The following is a 21,049-nucleotide window of genomic DNA, read 5'->3' as shown; positions in this document are numbered from 1 at the left end:
AGGAAGCTGCTTGGGAGCCTACATGAAGGGTACAGGTAAAGAACACCAAATCCCATAATCCAACGTAAATCATTAAATTTCTCTTTTCTGATTCGGTTGACAAAATATAGAGGCGGGATTATCGGAGTGTGCAGAAATAAGCACCGATTTAATTTTAAGAAAACCACACCAGGAACTGGGAAGTTCATTTATCAGAAACTATTTTTTTTTAAGTTTGGGATTTCTGTAAATCCTGAAGAATGCCGTCGTAGAACTCAGGAACCGTGAGGCAGGTATTCAGTTTTGTTTTAAATGTGAAACTTTGCGTTCTCAGTGACACGTCCAAGGTGAAATAGAGCGACTTACACTTACAGACACGAATAATAAAACTGCGCCAACCTTTCGTTCGAGCTACAAGTAGAGAAATATACGCACTTCATATAAAATGTACGGCGTTCCTACGATAACAATATTCGGATGCTATTAAAAGTGGATATACATAAGATAACACAATTATCAGCCGTTTCACTGTGCAAAGGTATATTAAAGCCGTCTCGAACGTCGTGGAATTGGTGTTTTCACTTCGTGCGTTATGTCGTTAATGTCCATTTAAAACGGAGACTAATCCGTTAATACCAGGAATTCTGCGCCGGTGCCCCAGTGTGGTGGGGAGCTGTGGGGGCGCTGTCGTGTCAGACAGGGGAGACGCACTCCTAACACTGCAACACGAATATAATAATCCTCGCACGTCTATAGCGCTCTTCTGGACTCTCCACTCAAAGCGCTTTACAGGTAATGAACTGAACTTGAACTTGAACTTTATTGCCATATGTAACCGGTACTGGTTCAATGGAATTCTTACTTACAGAAAGTCTCTCGATTGTAGAACAAGTGTAAAAAACAAGACAAAGTGCAAACAGTGCATCAAGACAATGTACAAACAAACAATAGACAATGTGCAAGTAAACATGTAGACAGTTTGAATGTATGGGGATCCCCTCCACCCCCACCAGTGTGCAGCCCCACCTGGATGAATATGGCCAGGACGCCCGGGTGATTGAACCCCAGGGACCCCATCTGGGGGGTGATGATGTATCAGTGCACGATTCGAACTGGGGGAGAGTGGAGTAAATATTAGGAGAAACGCAAAAAAAACCCCATCTACTGTCACTCCTGTGGTCGTATTTTTAAAAGCCTCCTTTCCAGAATATTCGCGCTGTGATCAGAAGTAAAGGATGCGCATTACCGCAGTGCGCCAGCAGGTGGCGCTGTGGCCGCAGTGCGGAGAGCGCCTACGAGGGCTCGGGGTTTCAGCTGAGAACACGTGTCCCAGGCTGGAAGAGCGGAGCCCGAAGTCTCCCTGAGTCATTTTATTGCTTGGCTGCGGTTTCTAATAATCCTGCAATGGAATTGGCAGCACGTGTCTATTTCAGTCGCCAGTTGCTCTTAACAAACCTCACCTTTAATTCCAGGTGATTTGTATCACCTCAGGTGATATAGGAAATATAGAGATATAGGAGAGTCACCATGTCGTCCACTGGTGCAGTGCAGCTGTCGCTTGGTTTAGCAATCCTGCCCCAGAGAGAAGAGCACCACTAACTGGGCCACCTTACAGACCCTGAAGGTCTCCCGTCCCGGTATTGACCCAGCCCAGCCTTGCTGAGCAGCGCTGCAGCCTGTCGCTTAATCTCATCTGCGAAGGTCTGCCTGAATAAGCGCTGATCTGCCAGCCTAGCCAGCACAGAGCAGGTCAAACTCACTGAAGAGGCCAAAGGAACCTGGAGCAAAGAGCAAAGATGAATTCATGGCTTGCTTCTAGTCAATGGCAACCTGACACAGGGACACAGGAGAATATTTATTTGAACCCTACCCGTGTCTTTAGTTTCAGGGACATCCAGGCGGATCAAGTTAAGATTTAACACCTCTATTCCAGCGCCTGCTGGATATCAGACTTCACGTTTCTAGGTCTTGTGCTGCAGTTCAGGTTTGGGGAATAGACTTATTTCTTCCCGTCTGTTTTTTTAAAAAGGCACAGGTGACTTAAGGACTTACTGTGATCCTTCTCAGCTTTATTCACAGGGCTTCTGCTCGCGCAACCAAATTAAAACTTTAAGTTAATTAACGAGTTGAGTAAGTACAGGAGATCAGCTTCAGCTGAATCAATTATCTGTTGGCAGGAGCGAGGGTCCCTCTGGTTTCTCCAGAGGAGAGACGTGCCCAGCTCCTCCCGGCTTAAATCTGTGGAAACAGGCGGGCCTGAGGTAGCTGCTACCATCGGTCAGCACATGCCGAACCCTCTTGATTTCACCCTGCTGTGAGTGTGAGAGTGCTAAGGTCACTGAGGCCCCTGTGCCCGTGGTCGTACCTGGGCTTGCTGCAAGACCGCAGATCGCTTCCCAGTCCCGATCCATTCTGAAGCGGGTGTCAGGAAAGCAGATTCTTGCTCTGCTCAGATTTATACACAGCAGCTGCAGCTGGACGTATCTGCGTCTTGTCTCTTAAATTACCTGCCCGGTTCATTCCAGCAGCTTGCCCGCCGCCGGCAACAGCCAGTGAAATTATGGAGCAGCCTGGTTTCAGTACACAGTCCCAGCCCTTTAGGTTTTCACCCTCAGTTATTTCCAGTGTTTTATGGAGGCGCTCCACAGCGGTTTCGGAGAGTGTCATCTCTAAATTCAGGGGCCGGCCGGGCAGTGGGGAGAAAAAGAAAACTTCCTTTTGATTGGAATGGAAAGAACATAACTTTCCAGAAGTGTCGAAGATTTAATCAACGATCCCTAGGACTGAAAATGAAAAGAAACTTAATAACATTATTTTCAAAAAGAATTGGGAGGCTAATTCAGATTTTCTGGGGTTAGATGAAATTCAGAAACAAAAGTGAATAAATGTGAATAAATTATACATTTCGAAGAAGCAATTCTTTTTTCAATTAACATTGCTTAAAATAGATTTAAGAAGAGACCTGACTAATTTGAAAAAACATGTTTCTAAAAATCAGTTCCAAACCACGTGCCTGTATTTTAATTTTCTGCAGTGAAAGATAAGGTATTTTAAAAACTGCTCATAAAACTGGGAAGTTGGCTTCTTTTTATGACCGAGTTAGTTGAGAATTGTGTTTTGACACTGCAGTCTCAGCCTGGCGTCTTTAAGCGGGTTAGGCCTTTGGGTGGGTCCTCCTGCAGACACCTGCTCAGGTGAGCAGAGGCGGAGCAGGGGGTTGCTGTGATGTCTGGGAGTTGAAGGCAGCTTTGAGCCCACGATGCTCAGCGCAGGTGTCTGGGCTTCGGGTTTGGGAAAGCAAAACACAGGTAGCAGTCAGACACCTGGGGGTGGGCTGTGAAACAAGCCTTTACCCACAGAGCTCAACGGCACGTAGTTGGTTATTTTATTTCTCCTGAAAGTGGTGTTCTGGAGTGAAGGACCCGGGTGATCGTTTATCCCCACAGCAGAACCTTATAGCAGTTATTGCCTCTTTAGTTTATGAGGCAAACCTGTTTTCCACTTAGCTTGTCTGGTATAACGCAGCATGGTTTAATCTGCATAATAGCATTATGTTTCCTTCAAGTGGCGTAGAGCTCAATTTCCTTGCAGGATAAGCATGAAAGGCTAAAAATGTCATAAGCTTGGCTCCGATGGCCTCAGAGAGCTGCTGTGCTCAATGCTCTGGGCTGTCGGCGCCGTGGAGACGCACTTCAAAGAGCCCCCTGCCTGCTCCTCATACACAGGGACTGGCTTGTGCGCCGAAGGCCCGACTTCAGGTCAGACCTCACAAGGCCCTGCGCACCAGGTGAAGGCCACAGTCTGCACGGACAGCAGGTACTTGGACAGCCCTCTGGCTTCCGCACACCTACAGAGACGCGCTGCCTGGGTCAGTTGTGTTTGCATGTGCCCTGTGGTAGACTGGCACCCCACTGGGGTCTACTCCTGCCTTGCCCTCTGTATTACCAGGATGGCTCCCAAGCTTATGTTCACAAGCTTATGTTCTGATGATGGGGGATTGATGGAGAAGGAGCTTGGCAGTAATGCCATGCCTGTCTGATCAGCTGGCAGTCCTTTCACTTGATGCCCCCCGACCAATGCCTCCCAGTCTGCTCGCTAGCGGACATGGTTACAGGGTTCCCACTGCTGACGCCTGCTCCCCTGGAGGCTCCCGGGCCACAGTGAGTGGACACGGCCGAGTGGACGGTCAGGCAGCATCGACCCCGGTGCTCCACGCCCCCCATTCATGACGCTGGACTCCGGAGCCCATGGAATCACATCTGGGATTTTCATAGTTCAGCTTTTCCCCGGTTGATTTGGGGGGATAATTTGCAGCGTGGAGCCCGGAATGAGTACAGGTGTGGTGCTGAGGGAGGTACAGCCCAGAGCCCTGCGCTGTCCCGTGCTGTGAAAGTGACTTAAGCCTGCCTGGTGAGCGCGACAGTCCTAATTAGATAATGGCCTTACCCATCAGCGACTGAGCAGTGTGCTGGGAGGCCGTGTGTGCACAGCACCTGTCTTAGCGATCCTTTAATTAACAATGATGGGGCTTAAGACACAAGGAGGTGCAAAGAAGACGCCCTCAGAGGGGATTGTGGAGCAGGATTTCCTGGCGAGGCTTAAGAGCAGGCAGCGCTGCTACTGAGCGTTACTCGGGGGCTGCAGCGAGGGGCTCGGTCGCCGCCGAGCGTCTTCGGGCCACGGCCCCGGTGCGAGTGAGCGCTCAGTCCCTCGGCTCGTCGCTGCTGTCCTGGCGGGGCCGCCGGCCCCAGGTGCGAGTGAAAGCAGGGTGGATGGGGGATTAGAGCCGGCAGGGAGATAAGGCAGCGTGTCGGCCTGGAGTCCTGGCCAGCGAACCCGGAGCCCTCAGGCCTCAGCTCCTCTGTGTGCCTCCTCCTGCCCCGGAATAACCTCTCAGAGCCACCCTCCCCTTTGCCTCCCTGCGCCAGGCTGGGAGGGAGAGGAGACGCCCGAAACATGCTGCAAGTCCCCGGTCCGACTGTGCTCTCTGCTGCCCCCCAGAGGCGGGACATTTTACCTGCCGCAGTCAGGATCCCAGAGTCCAGGAGAAACTGAAAACCCACCCCTCAGGATATTCCTGACCCCAGGGCCCTGTGACTGACCCAGGTTACTGCTTCCTGTCTGTCCAGCAGCACTGGAGCGTACTGCTTTCTGTTATCGCCACCCTCTGCAGTTTGACCGGATGTGGTTGTGATTAAAGGTTCTGCCAGATGAATTACTGTCATGCGAATATGAACAAGGAGACTGAGACCAGGGTAATGATGTACAGTGAGGGATGATATTTAAGAGCTTCAGAAGGGCTGCAAACAAGAGGGGGCCGTTAGGCTCATCTAGCTCATTTGGTAATTCGTAGTCAATAGATCCAAGGATCTCGCCCAGTCAGGGTAACAGGGTAGGCCTCTACAATATGGCTGGGCAGCTTGTTCCACACTCCCACCACCGTTTGCGTAAAGAAGTGCCTCCTGTTCTCAGTTTTACATGCACTTCCACACCGTTTCCTCTGGTGCCCCTGGGTGTGTGTCTCACTGTTCATTCTGGAGACGTCAGCTGGGTTGACTTTGTCAGTGACCTTTGAGGATTTTGAACACTTGTATCTGCTCCCCTCCTTATCTTCACTGAAGGCTAAAAAAGATCAGTGCCTTCTGCCTGTCAGTGTAATCCTCAGGATGTATCTGGTTGCCCTTCTCTGGACTCATTCCAGAGCAGCAGTATTTTCTCTGTAATGTGGTGACCAAATATATTAAAAAAATCTAAATAAGGCATCACTAGTGCAGTGCACATTAATAACCCCCTTCATGCAAATTCTACACTTTTAGCTCTATCATTTGTTCTGTCTTTTTAATTGCTTCTCCTCCTTGTTTGGTAGATATACACGATGTGTAAAACACCTCAGTCTTGTTCGGAAGTAGTCTCTTCTTGCTCAGTGTGTCCCATTTTGTATTTCTGGTTTATTTTTTTATCGCCCGCTTCCAAAACCCTGCACTCATCTACATTAAATTGCTGCCAGGTGATTAGGGAGTCTTTGATTAGAACAGGTGCTCAGAATACGCCGGCCACTTGAGAAATTAAAAACAAATGTGGCCACCTAAAAAAGCAACAGAAACTAATGGGTTCTGTCATGTTGCTGCAGTTTTGAAATTATTCTTACGCCCTTCTGAAACAGTCGCGCGTCCGCTCCTGGTTTTAAAATCATGACAGTAATCCCAGCCTTGCGATAGATGGCACTCACGTAATCTGCAACTCAAAAAAAAGAGAATTTGCAGCTGTGCTACAGCGACTCAATAATAATATAAAAAAGACAGATCAATGTGAAACACTTTCACAGGCAGAAAACGATTACTCAGTATTTTTTTCCTCTGAGCAAAAAAAACTGGGAAAAAAACTTGTAAAGCCTGTAGAATGTTATTACTTCTCTTTAACTTAACAGCTGTGGCAAAGAAATCAGATAAAAATGCTATTTATTTTTCATCTTCATATGTAATAGCGCACAGCAAGGGATTTCTTTTCAGTGTGCGTCGAGGTACACAGCCTCATGTAGCATCACTGGGGACCTGAAAAGAGCAGGCCAGGTGGAGAGATAGATAGGCGAGGAAGAGAGAGACTGATCTTTTCTGTGCCTGTAAGGAAATGACAGAGGAGCTCAAATTAGGAAGGAGGAGGGAGAAAGGGAGTTTGTGTGTTTGTTTCCATTTGTGTGTGCGGAAGCAGGACAGACTAGATCAGCTTGAATTAGTATAGCAAGGTGCATCCCCGTCCACAGCACTTTCTTACAGCCAGTGTGGCAGTCCTGCCTTACACTTCATTTGTGACATTTCCTATGTTCTTTGGAAAAATAATTAATTGCCCAAAATGCCAAATCACACCGCAGAGGTACTGCATTGTCGTAGTGCTGTACCGCATTACGTTTAGCAGAGGCACGGCTGTAATACTCTGAATCTATCATCAGGCCACTGAATTCTTTGCCTAATAAAAAGTCTTGATCGCCTTCCTTTCATTAACTGTCTTTCCACGGCAGAGTAATTAGGCACTAATTTATATCCCTCTTAAAGTGCTTCAGGAGCTCCACTACACACAGTACATCTGACTATGGTTGGCATTTGATTCGGCACAGGAGCCATTACAGTCTTTACCAACACATCCCCCAGCTCCTTCCTGAACAGACACTTGAGGGTCGAGACCTGACGTCGGCTTTTGCACCCCAACAGGGGGCTGCCTGTCAGCCAGGTTCACTCAAGGGTAGGCAGGATCCCTTACAAAGGTGTAGGCTTACATGGCATGGTAATAACAGTGGTTTTACCATGCTTATACCATTCATTTACCCTGCTGCCTCAAGTTGCCCTGTGGTCTGCCACAAGCTTTGCCACACCTGTCTGTGCCTTGCTGTGCTGTTGCAGACACGTCTGTGTGCCCTGCCTGGCTGTCACTTGTCTCCATGAGAGGGTGTGTCATGGCTTGAGACAGACTAGTGGCCTGTGCTGCTGGTGTCTATGGGCTGTGTGTTTGTACAGCATGAGCACCACATCTCATTGCTGCCCAGTGCAGTTGTCGTCGTACAAAGCAACTCATTTCACAAGCACTGTATGTCACTTAATGCCAAGTTTCTCTGAGCAAGAGCAGCATCCCGATGTGAGGGAAAAGCAGTATTAGTGTGTTGTTCCTTTTTAGATACAAATATTTTTAGTTTTTCGTGTTTATGTTCATGGCTGTTGAAGATAAAAATGTGCTTAGCTGGAATGATGGTCTTGCGTCAGGTGTCTCTTTCATCTTTTTACCTTGATTAGCCTCAGGTAGATTTCAGCTTTTTAGGGGGGTGTGTGTGTGTGATCGGATCAAAGATCCTCCCTCTTCCTCTGGTCCACGGTGCGTTTAATGATGAGACAGCAGCTGCAGTCATAAAAACACTGCTGCTATTGTGAGACCATAAAACCTAAACTGCTGGACGCAGAAGGGCTTTGCTGTGCCGACAGAGCCCATGAAAGCAGCAGGCCCAAATTGATGAGTGGACGTGTGCTGTACAGACAGAGCTGACTGGCTATAAAACAACACCAACGTCTTTTACAGGAGAGCTGGAATTAAAAGATTGAAATCAAAGACAACAGACATTTCATTTTGTTTTGGGAATTTATTTTTCTCTCCCATTGAAGAGGGCTTGCAGGCTAAATAGAAGGAAAAGTCTCCTTAGTAACTGAGACAGGCCTCCCTTTGGAATGTTTCTCAATGAGACTTTCCTTAAGGGTGGAAAATGTGCCTTCCCTCCTACTCCTGGATGCCTGAATCCCTTCCGCACTCTGTCCACTCCACTGTCTGCTCAGCCCTGGAGCTTCGTTTGGACAGAACAGCCCTGGCATGATGCCCTTCAGCTTCCCCAATAGCTGGCGTTGAAAGGCGCTGCAGTTATTTCTTTTCCAATGAGATTTGGAAAGCCAGAGGCATGTGGACAAGTCAGAGGGCCTAGATTGTTGCGAGATCTGGTTGGGATGCTGCATATTGATGTGTGTTGTGTGTATTAGTGTGAATGTATTGGAATGGTTCAGGTCTGCTGCTTGCTTCTGCTAATCCTAGTCCTTCAGGACTGTCAATGGTGGAATAAAAATTACACGCAATGTTTGTGACATAAACATCAGATACTATAGACATTTCACTGTCCACAAACATTAAAAATGGCTAAACCACTTTCCATCCTAATGCAACACAACACAGGGTTTTTCCTGCTCTTTGCCTGCATAGCAGCTCTCGTTCTTGCGTAAAGCCTCGTCACACCACACTCCCACAGCAGTCCCTCTGTGCTTCCTCAGAGTTAATTCTATTCTATCCATTTCATTCATCCATTCTATCGTGTCCAAGTCAGAGAGTTTGCTCTTTCCCACGGCCCCTCCTTAATCCTGCTCTTCCCCTCTGACTCCGCCCCTCCCAGCACTCCTCTTCCCCGCTGACTCCGCCCCTCCCAGCACTCCTCTTTCCACTGACTCCGCCCCACCACAGACCCAAAACAGACACCCAAGTGACTGTCAGGCATTGTGTGCTGATAGAGGGGAACCCCTGCTTCCAGTCTGTGTGCAGCAGCTGGACTTGTAATAAAGTGCAATAGGTATGTGAAGGGCAGGTGTGTTTGTGTGCCAAGGCAGTGCTCTAGATAGTTTCTTCCTTGTAGAGTCAGACAGGGAGAAACACCTGGATGGTAATAATAACCAGTGATTATTACCATCCAGTACTTAACTGAAGCCCCTGTAACCTCAGACCCCCTTAGATGCAGCCCTGCAGTTTTATTGCTGCTTTTTAACACTTAGGTGCTTTATGACCTGGTGAAATTAAATGCTCTCTCAATTAATTAAGTCATTAATTATTCCACTTAAGTTGCTGAGGCTCCCCATAGGAGAAGGAAAGAGGAAGCCATGTGTTTGTATGCGGACTGGGCGGACTGGGTGGACGGGCGGACGGCTCTGCAGGAAGAAGAGGTTCTGGGCTGGTTCTGGTTCCTCAGTCCCAGGCTGGTGCTGTTTTCTGGGTTGGGGCCCTCAGGGAAACAGCAGCTCAGTAACAACTGGCAGGCAGACAGGCAAGAGAGAGCAGGGGCCTTGATTCTGGCAGAGATATAAGCCAGATGCCCGATTGTAATCACTGGTGGAGTGCACGAGTATGGATGTTTCATTTTTGGAGTGTTGTGTGTTTATTTAGATCATAGGTGTTCCTCTGAAGACTAGATCACTGTCTTTCGGTGTGGTATAGTAACAGGAGCCCAGAGAGTTTTTGGGCACCTATTTTGTTGTATTTTTGTCATTTCTACCTTCATTATGAAAACCTAAGTGACATGCAGCCTATAATATTAATGTTATGTTTATTATATTGAACTTCCAGGGAGGCTGCAGCATTTTTTACTTTAGTTAATGAACCGGCTGAGAAGGGTGTGCAGACAATTACGGGAAGGAAATGGTTTTCAGAATCATTATTGACTTCACCTGGTGCATCTCCAGCTAGGTTTTGCAGCCATTGCGGAATGCTGAACGATCCTTGTTCAAGCATGGAACGGGATCAGTGATTGGACATGAAGGGAGAGAAGAGTGTGGGAGCGCGCGGCTGACTCGCCGGGACGCCCTGCGGTGCTCCGCGCTCCCGGGCCGCATGGCTGCCTCCCAGCAGGGGGCGCTCCTCTGTTTCCTGCACTGCTCCGCCCCCCCCGCGTTTCGCTCCCATTCCTGCTCCGCGGGGAAGAAGAGAACTCTCACCCGCTTCAGTATCAGGGGCCCCCCGGGGCCAGGAGCTCGCTCCGAGGTGCTCGTGTTGATCTCCTGAGTCAGTCCGGGGATCTGCAGCGGGGCTGGCTAGTCCAGAGGCTTCCAGCGAGGGGAAGGGAATCAGGGAAGCAGGAGGCCCTGGCACCCGGAGTCCTAAACCGTCCTGGAGCTTCCTCTGATGTGTAAACAAGCACTTGACACGCAAACTTTCTTGCCCTGAATAAAAGGAGATCTTGGCGCCCCTGGGTTCTGACAGCCTCGCTTTTGCGGGTGGTGACTCGTTCGGTGGATGTCGTGGAAAAGGCAGACATGTCTTGGAGCCTCGCTGCTCTACAGATGGTTTGATTAAGTCATCCCCTGTTGGAAGATTTCCCCAAACATTGCGTTGTTGTGGCGGAAAGTGTGGGTACAGGATTAACAACACAAGGAAAGTTGTGAACAGAGAGCAAATTAATTAATTAAGAAAGATGCCCGCTGACAACAGCCAACATCACTTTATGCTTTGCCTTCTCCCCCCTGCAGCCAGAGAGCTCTCCACCAAGCTGCCTGGCACAGCTGTTCGGAGAGGTAAGCTCCGTTCTCCCAGGGGCTCCGACCCAGCCGGAGAGATCGTGCGCCACTCTTCAGAGTGATTTCTGCCGCCCTGTCCTGCACAGTCAATTTGCTGCAGAATCGTCTTATCCTTGAGAGCAAAACAGACTGATAAAATCTGCTGCAAAGCCCTCTAGCTGAGAGATCTCCTGGCAATTTCCTCTCCACTATGAAAAGTCTGCTGTCTCATCCTTATTTTTGCGCAGGTCTTCTTCACAAACTGTCTCACAGAGTAGTTTCACGCTCATTAGTCAAAATCTTTTAGCACTTTTGCCAAACACACACTCTGTCTTATAATCCTAGTTCGCTTCTGGGCGCTACAGACTGGCGAAACATGGGGTCTCTGGAGTTCCAGCAATCCTCCTCGAGCAGGTAAAGGAAGTTCTTCCATGGGAAGGCAGATCCAGGGAGTTTTGATGCCAGAGTTAAGAAAATGGAACAAGAATATTGAAGGAGTTGTTAATGAACTGGCTGAGCAGGATGTGCAGAAGTCAATTAACAGAAGGAAAATGGTTTTCAGAATCGTTATTGACTTCACCTGATAGATCGGCAGCTCACTCTTACAGCCATTGCAAAATGCTGAATGACTCTTGTTAAAGCATGGAACTGAATCACTGCACCTTGGCTGTAAAAGACCTACAGTAGTTAAAGGTCAGGAAGAAAATGCATTGGGCTAGCCTTATTATACTGGGTGTTAACCTTGCTTATTACAGTAAATGTAATGAAAATGAAGTATTGATACAGTTATTTTTATAATTATTTTAATTTTTAAAGTCTATTGCACATTTCCGCTGTGAAGGTTCTTTTTTTTGCTAGTACATTTGTAGCACTGACTGATTGAATTGAAGATTACATTTCTCATAAATAGAGCAGTTTTCTAAAACATGGTGTTACGTTAGATAAATAAAAGGTGTGTTGAGGTGCCTGAACTAAGCAGTGGACAGCTGTCACAGTGTAATCTCTCCATCACTGACAGCTCGCTGTCAAAAACTCTTTGTGCTAGGGAATCATTCAGATTAAGGCTTCAGTAACTGTTCGAAACCAATTACACATCCAGACAATTTGAAATTGCTTTAAAGCTTATCAAGGCATTTGTAGAGTCAGTGTCAGAGCTTGTAACTTGCACCAGCATAAGCAGTGGCGAAGTGTGTGTAGGTTGTGGGGAAGAAGGTGGAGAGACCGGGACTGTGCCCGGAAAAGAGGCAGGTAAAGGCTGGAGTAGGACAGAGTACTGTAGATCCCCTAATCCCAGGTGAACAGCTACAACACGAGAAGTCTGTGCCAGGTCTTATTCGGCCATTTGTAGATCCCCCCACCTGGAAACTAGTCATGGGAACAGTGCTCGAGTCAGCCGGGTGGGCCCAGGAGCATGATGGGAGGAAGCCCGGCTCTCCGTGCTCCTGCGTCACTGCTGGGCTCCAGGCCGGGGGTCTACAGGTGGCTGGGCTGGGCGGTTTAATGACACCTCTGGGGTATAAAATACAGGGTTCGTGCTCTGTGGAGAAGTGTGAAGGGCACTGTTCGGGAACGATCGATTGATTGATTGGTTTGTTCTTCATTCAAAGGGCCATGGATTTAAACTGCGAAGATATTATTCTCCAATACAGAAATATGTCACCCAACAGTGACACTTTAAAGACATTCCGGCCAGGCGCAGTGCAACAGGTGTACGAGTGCCAGCGGCACAGCAGACTGAAAATGCGCAGCTCCCATGAGGCCCAACACTGTGCTGGAGCCGGTCTTGCTCCGGCAGAGCAGACGTGTGCAGCTGTGACTCCCTGCCCGCGTGGCCCCTCGGCGTATCGGTCAGCCCACAAGTCCGGCCCTTCCCTTTCCCGTCCGCCACCCGGGGTGGGGCGACGCTCTTCCTGGGGGGGACCAGCAGCTGCTGAAACACGCGTGCGGCTTTCTGACTGCTGCCTCTCGCGGCTCTCGTGCGGGGCGGCCGGAGGGAGAGGGAGAGGGACTGGATCATCCTCCCGTGTGAAGGTTTATTGTGATAGCTGCAGCTTAATTAAATCGACTGCAGTAAGTCATTTTATTTTCGAGAAGCGAGATGCATGGGCGACCGTTCGGTCTGCACAATGAGGGAAGGGACAGATTTCGCTAGAGCACGCTGGTCTGGTAGAAGAGAGACTTCCTGACAAGGGTACTTTATGACAATTCAATAGCTGGAATGAGTTCAGTAAATTTTCCTTGCCCTGCAGCTCAAAACGCATTATATCCTCATCTATCGCGGGACTCCTGGGGTTGTAACTATTGGCAGCTGAGTAAAGCAGGAGACCTTGTGCTGTGATTTACATATACACACCTGGCCGGGCTGGGCTCGTGGGCTGGCGACACGCTGTGCAATTTATAACACCGGCTATAATGGAAAAAGCCAATATCTGCCATATGTACAGAAAGTTGCTTTATTAAAAGGATCAGTTATATATCCATGTTGGGGCAGTGGGACTGTCGTATTTAAATTGTGCAGAGGAAGATGTAATAAAGCCTGTTTTCCAGTAGGAAAACTCACCTCCCGGGAGACTAGTGCAGTGGTGTTTATTGCTGCACAGAGAGACTTGATTGACGTTGATACGGCTGTGTATTAGAGAATGGCTTTGATATAAAGATAGCACATGCGTTTTAAAAATAATTAGTAGGTTTTCATTTTATTATTTAGCTGTAACCACAATCCTTGACGAATATCCAGGTGTCCCAGTATGTAGATGGCTGTCAGTCACTGATGGATACATGATAGTGAAAGAATTATAATTACTTCCTGGAATGAAACATTAAATTTAAATGAGACAGCACCCGACCCCTTCAGGGAAGACTATGACTGTATTCCCCATTGCATTATAGTAACACTGATGTGATCTGTTCATGTTGCATGGGCCTGGCAGAGTTCTCAGTCCTCACAGCTGTGAGCCTGCACAGCCCTGATGTCGGGCACACAGGCTGTTTTCTGTTGCGGTCCAGTAAGAAGGCAGACTCTCAGTGTGATCTCCAGGACAGGTGTGCTAACCAAAGCCTTGGAAATGGGTTAGCTGGCTTACTCTAACAGCATTGTAGGCCATTTGCCAGTGGGGTTAAACGGAGGAGATCCCAGGTTACAGAGGTTTAAATGTTTGGATTTGAACCTCATTACTCACCTTTGCATCGACATTAACTGCTGTCCATGTACCTGTCCTGCAGGCACATGTCTCTGGTAGGCAGATGTGGCTGCTCTGCCACCAGACTGTTAATGACCTTATTAGCTTGTGTTTCTGAATGTCTGATTTCTACCTTTATTGCTTTATCATGCCTACACTCCTTTCCTTTAGCATTTTCAGATAATCCATCATTCTTGTTGCCAATCCAATTAAACTGCATGTGTTTTTTTTTTCTTTCAGCACTTTCTCAGTAGATAAAACCCCTTTCCTGAAAGGCATCGTTGTTTCTGATGTTAATCTCCTCCTCCTGGCTGGAGGTGCTCATGCAGAGATGTATTTACCTTGGGAGCCATGGGCACTTGTGAAGTAATCAGAAGACCACCTATGGCTCCAAAGATCAATAACTGAAATGCTGCGAAAAAAAAACCTGGCTGCTATATGTGAAGTGTAATTAAAATTAAAGAAAGGAAAAATATAGCCCTGACCCTTTGAAAATATTATACCAATCAGCAATAAAGAAGCTTCTTTCTTGTTTAATGGTGCATTGATTTTTACATCACTAAATAATGGAATCATAAATTACCTGTCACAATAAAATACCACTAAAGTGGAGTGTGAGCTACCAGTGGGCACCTCGGGTTCCACCATCGCAGTTTAAATGGGGAGTAGAGAAACTCAGTGGCGGGTGTTTCTCTCCCAGGCAGGATGATGATTGTGCAGACATCCCTGGCTAACGAGCCTGACCCCGCGGCAGGTGAAGGAGGCAGAGGGGGTGTGGTGAGGCCGGGGAGCGCTGTGAAGCTGTGACACTGGAAGGAAGGGGCCTCTTTTTTACAGCCTCACTCATGTCCTGACATATCGAGCCCTCTCCAGCCCCTCGCACGCACAGTCTCTGCTTTCTCCCTCGAAGCCTGGTGTAAACAGCTATGTGGGAGTTCTATAGGCACACTCCACACAGATGCTTCAATGCAGTAGTGCACATAGTACCACTTTGACTCCTAACTGCAAGTATGCGATTTCCTGTTCTGAAGTGTTTCAGAAATATCCAGCCCTCCCCAAGACATGCCCGTGACCAGTGGTCTGAGACTGGGCGACATTCCATCAGTTGGCATGTTTTTGTAGCATTGAAAGGACTTATTAAGGTGGAAAGCTAATTAGAACATTCCCTGAACCTTTACCCTTCCCGCGCGCGAGGAGCTGGTGACGGAAACACTGAAACTCCCCACGCAGGACCAGTTTGTGTTCGGGTAGAGGGTAAAACACAGAGGATGTGCGTTTAGTAACATTCGCCGCGCTGTGACAGGGCGTCTGTTGTGTCCCAAACAGCGCCGGCATACTGACAGGTGTTTTACCTGTAAAGATTTACGGTAAGACTTTTTGTTTACACGAAAACACGCCATGACTCGGCTTGTGGCTGACGTGTGTGTGCTGTACACACGCTGCGAACAGGCATCACAGTCTGTTCCCGGAGGGGGGGGTGAGGGGGTTGTATCGCCTCGGCCGGAGGACGGAGCGCAGAGTCGGGGACAGCGCGCTGGAGCCGGGAGCCCTCGTCTTTGGAGAACCGCGTCTGGATCGGATTCCCGTCCACCTTCTGTTCATTTTTTCTCTCCCCTCGGTAAAATTTGAATTGGATATCTTTTCCCGGAGGGGGGTTGTCGCCGGGCTGCGCTCGCCCTGCCGTCATTCCGTGACCGAGAGGCGCGCTCAGGTGGAGCACAAGTTCGCTCATCCCCGCAGACCGGCCGCACGCAGGGCGCAGAATCCGTTTCGGCGAGAAAATCTCGGAATTGTAACCCCCTCCCACCTCCCCTCCCCTCCTCTACTCTCCTCTCCTCTCCTCTCTCTCGTCTCTGTTGTTCTTGCTCTGCGATTCCAGACCACAGCGCTCCTCTCGCAGCCCGTCTCCGGCAGCGGGGGAAACGGAGAGCCGGTGCCAGGAAGGACCCGAGGGAGGGGGCCGAGATATACCCGCCGCGTCCCCCCAGCCGGACCCGCAGCGGGGGGAGGAGGAGGAGGAGGAGGAGGAGGGGGGGGGGTTCGCCTGCACCAGCCCTCCCCGCGCGGTGCCCGATGCGGGACACCTGCAGCCCGCGCTGGCAGCGAGCGCGCGGACGGGCGGCGGGCATGTGAAGCGCGGCGGCGGACCGGCACGAGGATGTCCGTGCTCCTGCTCGCGCTGCTGCAGCTGCTGGACCCGGCCCTGGGGCAGTTCTTCCCGGGTGAGTCCCGCGCCCGCACCTGCCGCAGGTGTGCGGGCTCGCCGTCCTCCTCCCGGGTCTCTGGCGAGCCCGGAGCCTCCTGCCCGCCGTTGTCGGGAGTGAAAGCGCCGTGGGTCCGGGGGGCGGACAGTGCGTGTGTGTGGTGCCCCAGAAGGAGCCCATCGGGCGCCGGGCCGGAACCCGAGCCGGGAGCACAGCCCGGGCGGGTCGCCGAGCCGGCTCTCCCGGGAAGCTCGGCGCCTCGGCAGCGGTGCGCAACTTTTATCGTCCAAGCATTTTAAACCGCTTTCGCGTGAGGGCCAACTTGTTCTCTGGCGTGCCGGCTCCCTTTGAATATTGCTCTCTTTCGTTGTTGTTCTTTTTTTTTTAAATAATAATAACACTCTCCACAGAATCGGTGTTCATGTGGCGCTCCCCATCGTTTAAACAACGCGACCACCACATTTCAGTTAGTCTTGTTCTGGGTGTTCGTTCCCCGGCAGAGCAAGTTGAGCAGCGCGTTGGTTCACGTTCACTCGGCTCGAGTTTCGCTCGGGCTCAGCTCGGGGTGGGGGCGCAGTCCGGGGTCCGAGAGCCGGTGTGGAGAAGGTACAGTTTCAGGCTGCTGGTGCTGCAGGGGACCTGGAGGCTCGTTCTTCGCCTCCAGCGCCCGTTTCACTCTACAGAAAGGCGTCAACGACAAATTATAGGATTTCCAGCTACCCATCACTTTGACCGCCGCCGCCATCCGAAGAGCGAATCTGTTGCCTTTAGAATTAAATTAAACTGTCTAATCTGAGGTTCCTGTGGGCGAATGTTGCTGTTTAAATACGGGGTTCACGGGACTGAAACTTCACTCCGCTCGGAGTTTGAAGGCTGAACGGAGCCCCTCCGTCCGCACAGCTGCGCTGGGGGCTCCGGCCGCGCCGCTAGATGGCGCTCTTGCAGCGCCGAACTCGCGAGTCGCCCTGCCGGAGACACCGACACCCTTGAGCCCGAATGACACCGGGAGCCAGTTCAGGATTTGTGCTCCAGCGCCCACCGACCACTGTACAGCATCGGGAGGCTTCTTTCTGCCGTGTTGTCGAGCTTCATTCAGACTTGCGCCGGGTTTAGGTCTTTATAGTACTTCATCGGCTGTAGTTAGAACGCGATAGCCGTTCTGTTCTAGTTCTGCATCGTGACTATGATTAGACATGCGTGTACTTGTAAACCTTGCAAACAAGTCTAAAACGTTGAAGAACTTATAAAGGCGGCATGATGTGAAATGCTGATCCCAAGCCGTGAAAATCATGCAGAGTGGAGCAGGAAGTCGGGTTCGGGTTGTCTGTGGGTGTCGCGTCCCTCGTGTTTAAATCAGTGGAGTAGTGCCGGCAGTGAGGACAGGCACCGGGAACTGGCATAGCGAGGTGCTGAGGTGCTGCTGTCCCGGGATTCACAGCTCCCCGGCCGGACCCGGACACGCCTGCGGACTGTCCGGCTGCGTGTCCGCGGCGCGCCGGCCCGCAGGCCCTTCCGTCTGGAGCGGGGTGGTCAAGTTACCTGAGCACTAAAAATAGCGCGGGAGAGCTTCGGTTACAGCAGACTTTCTGCACGTTCCGTTCCGGGACAAACGATAGCCCCCCGAGAGAGAGAGAAGAGAGAGAGAGAGAGAGAGAGAGAGAGAGAGAGAGGCTCCCTACACCTGTAACCGGAGCCCCCGGCTGCTTCCCTCCTCTCGGCTCACATGCTTCCCGCGGCGCCCTGCTCTAGCGAGGTGCGGGACTGACCGTGCTGGACAGTCCAGCCGCCCGCACCTGTTGCCTGTGAGCGGCGGGCTGGGGGCAGGGAGACGAGGCGAGCCGGGGACCCTGGTGGGGAGCAGCGTGTCGCCAGTGCAGTGCGGACAGCCAGTGAAAGGGCCCCTTACAAAGTCTTGCAAAGGGAAAGTCACCGAGGAACAGGCACATTGCATGCTCGGATTTTTATTGAGCAGAATAAAGTGGCGCATCCGTGACCGTCCACAACTTGCAGCCGTGTTCTCCCTTTGAGCTGCTCTCGGTGTGTTTCACAGTCCCAGCCTGGGGACTCCCTGCGCCTCATAACTTCAATACTGTAGTCTCATGTGAGCATTAAACGGGTCAATCTTCATGCAATGCTGCGTTTCGGTAAATATTGAAATATTGAAAAAGTTGAAAGTAACATAACTTGTTGCACATTTCTTTTCTCGTAGCGTAAATAATAGTTGTTTAGTTGATTAGTTTTCTCCTTTTTTGAGATTAAAACTCGTGGCACTTCATCTGCATTCGGCTCGTAAGAAGTCCCCGTGAGAGCGGCCGTGCGCTTCTGTGCAGCGGCGGGGTCTGCGCTGGCCGCTGGGCTTGGCTGCAGCGGGGCCTCCGGGAGACTGAAGGGGTTATTTTTTTGTCTCTGCCTTGTCCTGAAGACAAGCCCACAGCTGACCATCAGTTTACTTCTCCGCTGGAGAAACTGCGTGAGCATAAGAAGGCGTCTACTTTATTATTCCATAAATCTGACTCTGAATATGAACTCACACCCTTTATAGTTTCTCAGACACGCTCAGCGTTTTGCACATGGCTGAACGGCTGATGATTATTCTACAGTACAAATCTTAAAATCAAACTCTCTTCAGAGTTGAATTTTGAGCGCGTTGTTGCATTGTGTCAGCAGCGTGGTTTTGAACGGTCTGTGTCAAAGCTTTGAGCAGTGGCCTTTCAAACCAGCCGCCCCCCTTCTGTCCTCCGTGGGCATCTGACTGGCGCAGACGCCCCTGACTGTGTGCTGCTCTGTTTCTCTTCCTGCTCCGTGCGTCACGTTTGCCACCGTGTGGAAGCAGCTCAGCTGCGTCCCTGTGGAAGCACTTGGTATTCCGAGCGCTTGTCCGCCGGCAGTTCATTCAGGGCTCCAGCGCTGGCCTGTCAGCTGCTGAGGTTCGGAGAGCTGGCCACGCGGAGTGTCAGCGCAGGGTGATTTATTCTTCCTGACTGTTGTTCGCCCCGGGTGGGGAAGCCGCATTCATTTTGTCGGGAGGCTCGTCTGATGTTTTAATTTCGCCCGAGACGTGACAGGGATACTGTTCTAAAAAAAAACAAAACTCTCTGTGCCAACCGACCCTCTGTGCCAGAGTAGGCTGGGGCCCGTTTGAGGACGGGGTGCTGCAAAGTTAGTTCTGTTCGCATAAAAATAACTCAAGGAGAAAAAACGTGCTGCTTGCATGCGAACGCGTCTGCGCCCAGCGTTTGCTCCCTTTGCTCCTTGGATGAGGAAGGGGCTGCCACTTTCAGGATGTCCCTTCCGGTCTCCGCGGCCTGGCCTTGAGCAGGGAAGGGTCTGACTGCCCACGGCATGCTCATTATGCGAGGACATTGCCCGGGTTTGCTAGCTGACAAGAAACTGACTCCACTGGGTGTTCAAAGAGGAACAAGGAGCAGGGCTAGGGTCAGTGAAAGAATAAGATCTTGTCAAATACAACCCCAGTATGTTTCAGTTGCATCCCAGCTCACAAAGACCCAGAAAACCAGGCTTCATTACTGGACAGAGGACAGCAGACACAGGGAAAATTGACATGAATCAGGCTATGGTCTTGGAGATCAACAGGCCAGGACTGACCAACCCTGATCTGATTACAGGATGTTGTAATTTTTTTGGAAGTAATAAGCCTTGTGTTTCCTCCCAAAGTGTCACTGACTTTCAGTAAATATCAGAAATTTGTTCGCAGCCGTTTAGCTTGACGGTGCTCCTCTGCCTGTCTGCCTGGCTGTCTCTGCCACTGGCATCGTCAGTGTGGGAGTTCTGTTTTCAAAGGAACTTTCAAAAGCTGAGCCTTTTAACTGCAGCAATGGGCTGAGACAGAGGCTGAAGAATGGCCTCGAATTAATGGTGTAATCAGGAGGTCGGGTCCCTGCGGCCTTGACTTCGGCTGCTGAAATGAGATGCAACAGAGAGGGTGATCTGTGAAGTGTGGCAAAGTGCTTTCTGGAGGAGGTGGCGAAGGGCGGGGGATTAAAAATAAAGCTGAATTGTGCCCAAGCACTGATTTCACACTGATTACAGCCGTGAAATTTCGAACAGGGAGGAAGAAAAAAGAAATCAAATCAGAACTAATAAGAAGAATAAATACAAACAGACGGCAATGGCCAGGGTAAAGTACTTCAGGTGTCTGAGAAATCAGAAACTTAACGGCACGAGTGGCCTGGAAGCGAGTCTCGAGTTAATGGATTTCATGTGCAGGCATGCCAATGGTGGGCTGTACGCAGTGTTTAGTTGTTATGTGTCCATTTCTGTTTTCAGCACAGACTTGATTACTTCCTCTCTGCTCATTAGAGACGGTCTAGTCTGTAATTGTTTCCTCTAAACCCCGTTATCACCAGCTTCTGATGTTGCCGGGTAGCAGCAGAATGACGTGGTTTGACGAGCTGCCAATCACCTGGTTAATTAGTATTCTCCGAGCCCCTTAGGCTGAGGCCCTGCATCCAGCGTGTTGGGGACACAGGGGTTTGAGGTTTAGAAGCAAAGGTCTTCTTATCTGCGTGGTTGTCTCGTCTAATCCCCCAGCTCCCGTTTTAGTTGTTTGGCTAAATTGCAACTCGGTGCCAGTGCTGATATCCACCAGCACAGCAGAGCCCCTGTCAGTGTCTTTTGTCTGTTGTGGCAGCAGTTTAAAAGCTCCTATCTGACCTCCCCCCCTCCCCATCAAAATAAAAAGAACACTTTCTTTGTGACTGAAACTGAATACTGAATTTTACCCCTCAAGTTTCATCGGCAATAAATTCACAGAGAAACCTACCTTTCATGAACAAAATGACTAAAATCCTGACAGCTGCTCTGAGCTCGTGGTCTATAGCTTTTATGTGTTAACAGCATTGAACGTGTATTCACTTTTTCTCCAAGCCTCTGGATTTCAGAGGAG

The 21,049-nt window shown here is 50.0% G+C and overlaps 1 protein-coding gene and 1 long non-coding RNA gene across 19 annotated transcripts in view; both read left to right on the top strand.

Moving 5' to 3' along the window:
• The first annotated feature begins 2 nt into the window (after positions 1-2).
• Positions 3-14,476, top strand: LOC107079609 (uncharacterized). 4 transcript variants are annotated; one of them, XR_011181785.1, is made up of 4 exons: positions 3-272; positions 10,738-10,778; positions 11,106-11,174; positions 14,180-14,476. It is a non-coding gene; the product is annotated as an uncharacterized lncRNA (long non-coding RNA). The 4 variants fall into 4 exon arrangements; XR_001480557.2 differs by having other exon boundaries at positions 10,734-10,778; XR_011181786.1 differs by lacking the exon at positions 10,738-10,778 and having other exon boundaries at positions 3-268.
• Positions 14,477-15,415: 939 nt separating this feature from the next.
• ptprt (protein tyrosine phosphatase receptor type T) overlaps positions 15,416-21,049 on the top strand; it is a 190,516-nt gene continuing 184,882 nt past the window's right edge. For 9 of the 15 annotated variants that reach the window (XM_069179626.1, XM_015365125.2, XM_069179630.1 and 6 more), the window contains exon 1: positions 15,416-16,161. In XM_069179626.1, coding sequence (XP_069035727.1) covers positions 16,098-16,161 — 64 coding nt within the window. In that variant the 5' untranslated portion in view covers positions 15,416-16,097. The remainder of the gene's footprint in view (positions 16,162-21,049) is intronic. The other 6 variants (XM_015365135.2, XM_015365131.2, XM_069179633.1 and 3 more) reach the window with 2 other exon arrangements.

Source organism: Lepisosteus oculatus, chromosome 16, assembly GCF_040954835.1.
Source record: "Lepisosteus oculatus isolate fLepOcu1 chromosome 16, fLepOcu1.hap2, whole genome shotgun sequence".
In the NCBI taxonomy this organism is placed as follows: Eukaryota; Metazoa; Chordata; class Actinopteri; order Semionotiformes; family Lepisosteidae; genus Lepisosteus; species Lepisosteus oculatus.
The sequence above is the reverse complement of the archived record's forward strand: the minus strand, read 5'-3'. Positions and strand labels throughout refer to the sequence as shown.